Source organism: Berghia stephanieae, chromosome 2 (genome assembly GCF_034508935.2).
Source record: "Berghia stephanieae isolate SIO BIC M18660-M18661 chromosome 2, UCSD_Bste_1.3, whole genome shotgun sequence".
NCBI classification, from domain to species: Eukaryota; Metazoa; Mollusca; class Gastropoda; order Nudibranchia; family Aeolidiidae; genus Berghia; species Berghia stephanieae.
In genome coordinates, this window is record NC_088361.1 from 111,087,228 (window position 1) to 111,095,256 (window position 8,029).

The following is an 8,029-nucleotide window of genomic DNA, read 5'->3' on the forward strand; positions in this document are numbered from 1 at the left end:
GCAGATGATACGCAACTTTATGCTACTGATAAAACTAAAAATCTCGAAAATATTGTGAAACGTGTGGAAGAATGTGTGACGGATGTGAAGGAGTGGATGGATGCAAACAAGTTGAAAATGAATGAGTCAAAAACAGAAGTGATGATTGTGGGAAATAGAGGGCAGTTGAAGGTGAATGATGGTCTTGAGGTGTTGATTGGGGGTGAAAAGATCAAAGTTTCAAAGACTGTGAAAAATTTGGGTGTCTATTTTGATTCAGAAATGAAAATGTCAGCTCACATTTCTGCTCTCTGTAAATCTTTATACTTTCAATTGAAGAAAATCAGTTCGATCCGTCAGTATATTGCAATTGGAACATGTAAAACATTGGTTGTTTCCCTCATTTTTTCGAAACTAGACTATTGTAACTCGCTGCTTGTCAACTTGCCTCAGGCTTCTATTAAACAATTGCAACTACTGCAAAACAGTGCAGCAAGATTAGTTTTTGGCAAAAAAAAATTTGATCATGCAACCCCTTTGTTGGCCTCTCTCCACTGGTTGCCCATTGAAAAGCGCACATATTACAAAGCAGCGTGTCTTGTTTATAAGTGTTTGGCTGGTATAGCACCGGCATATCTCACAGATCACGTGGTCATGTGTAAATTTGAAAATTACACTTTAAGATCATGTAATGACCAAACGAAAATTTCGGAAAAAAGATCAAGAACAAAATTTGGTGATAGATCGTTTGCTTGTTTCGGCCCCAAGATTTGGAATAAACTACCACGTGGTCTGAGGGAGTGCAAGTCTTTACCTACTTTTAAAAAGAATCTCAAGACACATTTTTACTGTATTTGTTTTTCTTGACTCTATATGAATCCTTGATTTGGCTATGAATTGTTATTGTTATTATTATTTTATTTTTTTATTTTTTTCACTTAAAATTGATATTTATATTGTAAAGTGCCCAGAGCTTGTGTTTTACACGAGAATGAGCGCTATATAAATGTGTATTATTATTATTATTATTATTCAATGTGCGATCAAGCGTACTAAAATGTATGTTTCCACTTCCTAGCCTTTGTATCTAATCAAATAGACCCATTGTCATCGGTTCATCATCGTCTATTGGTTCTACTTTCTCTTTTTGCTTCTTTCTCTGTGCTCTTTTGACCTCTTCTTCTTCTGTGTTCCTTACAATTTCCTTAGGTGGATTTTTGATCTTCCTCTTACTGATGCCTGCATTGACAATTTCCTGAAGAACTTCCGGGTCTGCGTTGTATTCATCCTCAGCCAACCATTCTAGAACATTCTTCGCCCACTTTTCCTTCATTTTACAATGAACCTTCTTATTTTCCATTTCTTTGATGATGTCGTCAATGTACATATTGACGACCAGTCTCGTGTCATTTCGTTCATGGATGTCCAGTTTGCTGATCACGCTGTGGTAACGTTGTTTGGTGCAGTACTGGACTGTCTTGGTCTCGCCGAAATTCTCCTCTCTAACATCTAGGAAAGCGTCACTGAGATATTTAGCAGCGTGTAGTCTGTAGTCGGGTCTCTTCAATGGAGTCATCACCACTCCTGTTATAAGAGAAATGAAAAAAAAAAGTCAGAAAATAACGTGAAAGCTGGATACAGACAGAGGCATCGGCGTAAAATTGAAGTACGGTAGTGCCGAACAAAGTCCTGTGTTATCTATGGTGCCGCACAGGGTTGCCAGCTGGGTTAAAAAATCTGCCAAATACCACAAAATCTGCCAAATCGTACTATTTATAGTACCCCCTTTGAAAACTCATCAGTTTTGTTAAACCAAAAATTCAAGGCCGATGTCATAATTTTTTTCCATTTCCCAAGTTTAAAAAAATCACTAACACATAAAAATTGCCATGGAAAACGTGGAGTAGACCTATACATTCATCCCTAGGCCTCGGAAAATAAAATCTGCCAAATATCTGCCAAACTGCCAAACCGATTTTTCTCTGCCAGACGACCTCAAATTCTGCCAAAAAAAGGACATTTGGCAGAAAATCTGCCAAATTGGCAACCCTGGTGCGGCACGGGTCTTGGTTCTCGATGTATGTTGTATGTATGTATGTATGTATGTATGTATGTATGTATGTATGTATGTATGTATGTATGTATGTATGTATGTTATGTATGTATGTATGTATGTATGTATGTATGTATGTATGTATGTATGTATGTATGTATGTATGTTATGTATGTATGTATGTATGTATGTATGTATGTATGTATGTATGTATGTATGTATGTATGTATGTATGTATGTATGTATGTATGTATGTATGTATGTATGTATGTATGTATGTAGTATGTGTATGTAGTGTATGTATGTTATGTATGTATGTAGTAAGTATGGTGTATGTGTGTATGTGTTATGTGAGTTGTAGTGTATGATGCGTGTGTGAGTGCGTGTGTGTGATGGTGTGTGTGATGCGTAGTGTGTCGAGTGTGGATGCGTGGTGTGAGTCGGGTGTGAGGTGCGTGTGTGTGTGAGTCGTGTGTGTGAGTGTGTGTGAGAGGAGAGAGAGAGAGAGAGAGAGAGAGAGAGAGAGAGAGAGAGAGAGAGAGAGAGAGAGAGAGAGAGAGCGAGAGAGAGAGCTCAGTCTGAACCTCTCGTCTGTGGTTGGAACCACCTACAAACACGAGTACGCACGCCGTACTACTTAGGACATAACTGATACGAAACTCTTCGATCGGAACAATCGCGAATAGCTCCATTTTGGACCAGGAACATGTTTCGGAACAGGTACAACACCATCAGGAACACAATAGGAACTTGAAAATGTTCCGAATGCCCGGCACTACAGTACGGACCAGGGTGTGTCTTTTTTACGAAACCCGCCGAAACCCGCCGAAACCCTGCGAAACCCGCCGAAACCGGCGAAACCCGACGAAACCCGACGAATCCCGACAAAGTTATGGGAAGTAGGTGGCAGTGGGGAGTGAACCTAGAACTCAGGGAAGTGTGCACCATTGGGGAGTGAACCTGGGACTGGGTTTCGGCGGGTTTCGTAAAAAAGAACTAGTGCTTTTTTACGAAACCCGCCGAAACCCGGCGAAATCCGACAATATCCAGCAAAGTTATGGGAAGTAGACAACTGTGGGGAGTGAACCCGAGACTCAGGGAAGTGTACACCAGTCGGGAGTGAACCTGAGACTAAGGTTATCGGCTGGTTTCGGCGGGTTTCGTAAAAAAGAATTAGTGCTTTATTACGAAACCCGCCGAAACCCGCCGAAACCCGCCGAAACCCGACAATATCCGGCAAAATTATGGGAGTTTGGCAACAGTGGGGGGTGATCCTGGGAGTCAGAGAATTGCACACCAGTGGGGAGTTAACCTGGGACTGTGTAAAAAGGATATCAGTGGGAAATAAACCTGGGACTAAAGGGAGATGATACCATTGAAAGTTGAAGCCGGATATGGGAGTTGAGTACCAGAGGAGAATGAACCTGACACTATAGAAGGTGGGCGCTAGTGGGGAGTGAACCTGGGACTCAAGGAATTGCACACCAGTGGGGAGTTAACCTGGGACTGTGTAAAAAGGATATCAGTGGGAAATAAACCTGCGACTAAAGGGAGCTGGATACCATTGAAAGTTGAAGCCGGATATGGGAGTTGAGTACCAGAGGAGAATGAACCTGACACTATAGGAGATGGGCGCCAGTGTGGAGTGAACCTGGGACTCAGGGAAGTGCACACCAATTGGGAGTTAACCTTGGACTGTGGGAGATGGATGACTGTGGGTATCCGAGCCGAACTATAGGAGTTGGGTACCAGAGGAGAATGAACCTGACTTTATAGAAGGTGGGCGCCAGTGGGAGTGAACCTGGGATTCAGGGAATTGCACACCAGCGGGATTTAACCTGGGACTAAAGGGAGATGAATACCATTGAAAGTTGAAGCCGGATATGGGAGTTGAGTACCAGAGGAGAATGAACCTGACACTATAGAAGGTGGGCGCTAGTGGGGAGTGAACCTGGGACTCAAGGAATTGCACACCAGTGGGGAGTTAACCTGGGACTGTGTAAAAAGGATATCAGTGGGAAATAAACCTGCGACTAAAGGGAGCTGGATACCATTGAAAGTTGAAGCCGGATATGGGAGTTGAGTACCAGAGGAGAATGAACCTGACACTATAGAGATGGGCGCCAGTGTGGAGTGAACCTGGGACTCAGGGAAGTGCACACCAATTGGGAGTTAACCTTGGACTGTGGGAGATGGATGACTGTGGGTATCCGAGCCGAACTATAGGAGTTGGGTACCAGAGGAGAATGAACCTGACTTTATAGAAGGTGGGCGCCAGTGGGGAGTGAACCTGGGATTCAGGAATTGCACACCAGCGGGGATTTAACCTGGGACTAAAGGGAGATGAATACCATTGAAAGTTGAAGCCGGATATGAGAGTTTGGTACCAGAGGAGAATGAACCTGACACTATAGGAGGTGGGCGCCAGTGGGGAGTGAACCTGGGACTATGTAAACAGGATATTAGTGGGAAATAAACCTGGGACTAATGGGAGATGGATACCATTGAAAGTTGAAGCCGGATATGAGAGTTTGGTAGCAGAGGAGAATGAACCTGACACAATAGGAGGTGGGCGCCAGTGGGGAGTGAACCTCGGACTATGTAAACAGGATATCAGTGGGAAATAAACCTGGGACTAAAGGGAGATGGATACCATTGAAAGTTGAAGCCGGATATGAGAGCTTGGTACCAGAGGAGAATGAACCTGACACTATAGGAGGTGGGCGCCAGTGGGGAGTGAACCTGGGACTATGTAAACAGGATATCAGTGGGATATAAACCTTGGACTAAAGGCACATGGATACCATTGAAAGTTGAAGCCGAATATGAAAGAATGGTACCAGAGGAGAATGAACCTGACACAATAGGAGGTGGGCGCCAGTGGAGAGTGAACCTGGGACTCAGGGAATTGCACACCAGTGGGGAGTTAACCTTGGAATATGTATAAAGGATATCAGTAGGAAATAAATTTGGGACTAAAGGGAGAAGGATACCATTGGGAGTTGAAGCCGGATTTATTTCCCACTGATATCCTTTTTTAGATATTCACATGTTAACTCCCCACTGGCGCCCACCTTCTATAGTGTCAGGTTCATTCTCCTCTGGTATCCAACTCCTATAGTTCGGCTCGGATACCCACAGTTATCCATCTCCCACAGTCCGAGGTTAACTCCCAATTGGTGTGCACTTCCCTGAGTCCCAGGTTCACTCCACACTGGCGCCCATCTCCTATACTGTCAGGTTCATTCTCCTCTGGTACTCAACTCCCATATCCGGTTTCAACTTTCAATGGTATCCATCTCCCTTTAGTCGCAGGTTTATTTCCCACTGAGATCCTTTTTACATATTCCTAGGTTAACTCCTCACTGGTGTGCAATTCCCTGAGTCCCAGGTTCACTCCCCACTGGCGCCCACCTTCTATAGTGTCAGGTTCATTCTCTTCTGGTACCCAACTCCTATAGTTCGGCTCGGATACCCACAGTTATCCATCTCCCACAGTCCCAGGTTAACTCCAAATTGGTGTGCACTTCCCTGAGTCCCAGGTTCACTCCACACTGGCGCCCATCTCCTATAGTGTCAGGTTCATTCTCCTCTGGTACTCAACTCCCATATCCAACTATCAACTTTCTATGGTATCCATCTCCCTTTAGTCCCAGGTGTATTTCCCACTGATATCCTTTTTACACAGTCCCAGGTTCACTCCCCACTGGTGTACACCGCCCTGATTCCCAGGATCACCCCCCATTGTTGCCAAACTCCCATAACTTTGCCGGATATTGTCGGGTACGGCGGGTTTCGGCGGGTTTCGTAATAAAGCACTAATTCTTTTTTACGAAACCCGCCGAAACCGGCCGATAACCTTAGTCTCAGGTTCACTCCCGACTGATGTACATTTACCTGAGTCTCGGGTTCACTCCCCACAGTTGTCTACTTCCCATAACTTTGCTGGATATTGTCGGGTTTCGCCGGGTTTCGGCGGGTTTCGGCGGGTTTCGTAAAAAAGCACTAGTTCTTTTTCACGAAACCCGCCGAAACCCAGTCCCAGGTTCACTCCCCAATGGTGTACACTTCCCTGAGTCCTAGGTTCACTCCCCACTGCCACCTACTTCCCATAACTTTGTCGGGATTCGTCGGGTTTCGTCGGGTTTCGGCGGGTTTCGCAGGGTTTCGGCGGGTTTCGTAAAAAAGACACACCGGTACGGACCATGCTTCGTACTTGGGATGTACTCAATTCAATATCCCGTTGCCGTACTTTGTGGTTTTGAGCAAGTACAACAGTACGGCCCTTGCTTCACATCCTGTATGTACAATATCCCGTTGCCGTACTTTGTGGTTTTGAGCAAGTACAACAGTACGGCCCTTGCTTCACATCCTGTATGTACAATATTCCGTTGCCGTACTTTGTGGTTTTGAGCAAGTACAACAGTACGGCCCTTGCTTCACATCCTGTATGTACAATATCCCGTTGCCGTACTTTGTGGTTTTGAGCAAGTACAACAGTACGGCCCTTGCTTCACATCCTGTATGTACAATATCCCGTTGCCGTACTTTGTGGTTTTTAGCAAGTACAACAGTACGGTCCTTGCTTCACATCCTATATGTACAATATCCCCTTGCCGTACTTTGTGGTTTTGAGCAAGTACAACAGTACGGTCCTTGCTTCACACCCTGTATGTACAATATCCCGTTGCCGCAAATAGCAGTGCGGCCCTTGCTTGAACGACTGCAGCGCTATGCACAGTTGTAATTTTCACCTGACCTATGTGCCAGTAAACGCTTTGAACTGAATTTCTATTTCTCCAGTCTTTATTTTTAAATCAAACGGACCCATCGCCTTGGGTTATTGTCCTTAGCTTCATCTATGAAATCTACTTCCTGTTTTGTTTTGTTTTATTGTTTGTTTGTTTGGTTTTATTCTGGGGTGTTTTTTTTTTGTGTGTGTGTTTTTTTTTTTTTTTTTTTTTTTTTTTTTCATTTTGTTCTTTTTTCATCTTCTCCTCTTGTGAATAACACAATATTCTATAGATGAGCTCTAGGGGCTTTACAAGAAGTTTCAAGACAAAAGCAGCCAAGGCAATTAGGACGAGACATGGTGTCTAAAAGATAATATAACCATTAATTTTTTATTTTTTTTACATAGACAAAGCTGTCCGACTTGATACTCAATTTACATTTGATAATTGTGAGACTGGGTGACTTAGAGCCTTTTCCCATAGGATTAAACATTTCGCCTTCCACAGTGGAACTCGAACCATTAACCCCACGCCCATCCACAGTGGAAGTAAAACCACCAACCTAATAGTGGCAAGGCGAGAGTTAACCACATTACCACAAAACAACATAATGATTTAAATACTTACCTTCAATGTGGCTTTTAACATCATCAGTCTTTTCCGTTAGGACGGACCTCGATTCCATGAATCCACTTTCCTTGAGGTAAGTCTTCAGGTCTTTCGGCGTGGCCATCGGTTTACACACTGGCTTGGCGTAGTAAGGAAAACCAGCCTCTTTGCACAGATCATTCAATTCCTGAATATTCACCCATTTCTTATTGATAGTCAGTCCGAAAACGTAAAACCGAAATTCATCACAGTAGATGATCTCTTTCTGAGCCGCTGATTTTTCTGGCAAGTTTATTCCTCCCCCTCCGTACAGTTCTCCATAAATTCTCACTCGGCATATTTCATCTAACTCACCATTCACTACTGCTGTAGACTCTGACTCGCTTTCGCTGTCATCACAAGAATTCTCATTCGAACCATATTCATCGTTTTCAAATTCTGTAGATGGGTCCCTGTATGGCTCCCATCTGTCTCCGTTGTGAATAATGCGCCAGGCTCTTTGAGAAAAGTCTTCGTATTTCTTTACAAACTCTTTGATATTGCAGCCTATGAAAGATTCCTCCCCATCTAGATCTCTTCGGCGAGATCCAGCCCTGATGTTTACTCCGTCATCTGTGTAAATCTGAAAACTCGACCCATGAACCTAAAATTGAAA

The 8,029-nt window shown here is 43.8% G+C and overlaps 1 protein-coding gene across 1 annotated transcript in view; it reads right to left on the reverse strand.

Moving 5' to 3' along the window:
- Positions 1-211: 211 nt before the first annotated feature.
- The window catches only part of LOC144966666 (uncharacterized), a 12,422-nt gene continuing 4,604 nt past the window's right edge, over positions 212-8,029 (reverse strand). Inside the window, exons 2-3 of the mRNA XM_078903424.1 lie at positions 7,393-8,017; positions 212-1,563 (exon numbers count right to left, since the gene is read on the reverse strand). Of these exons, the coding sequence (XP_078759550.1) occupies positions 1,067-1,563; positions 7,393-8,017 (1,122 nt within the window). The 3' untranslated portion in view covers positions 212-1,066. The remainder of the gene's footprint in view (positions 1,564-7,392; positions 8,018-8,029) is intronic.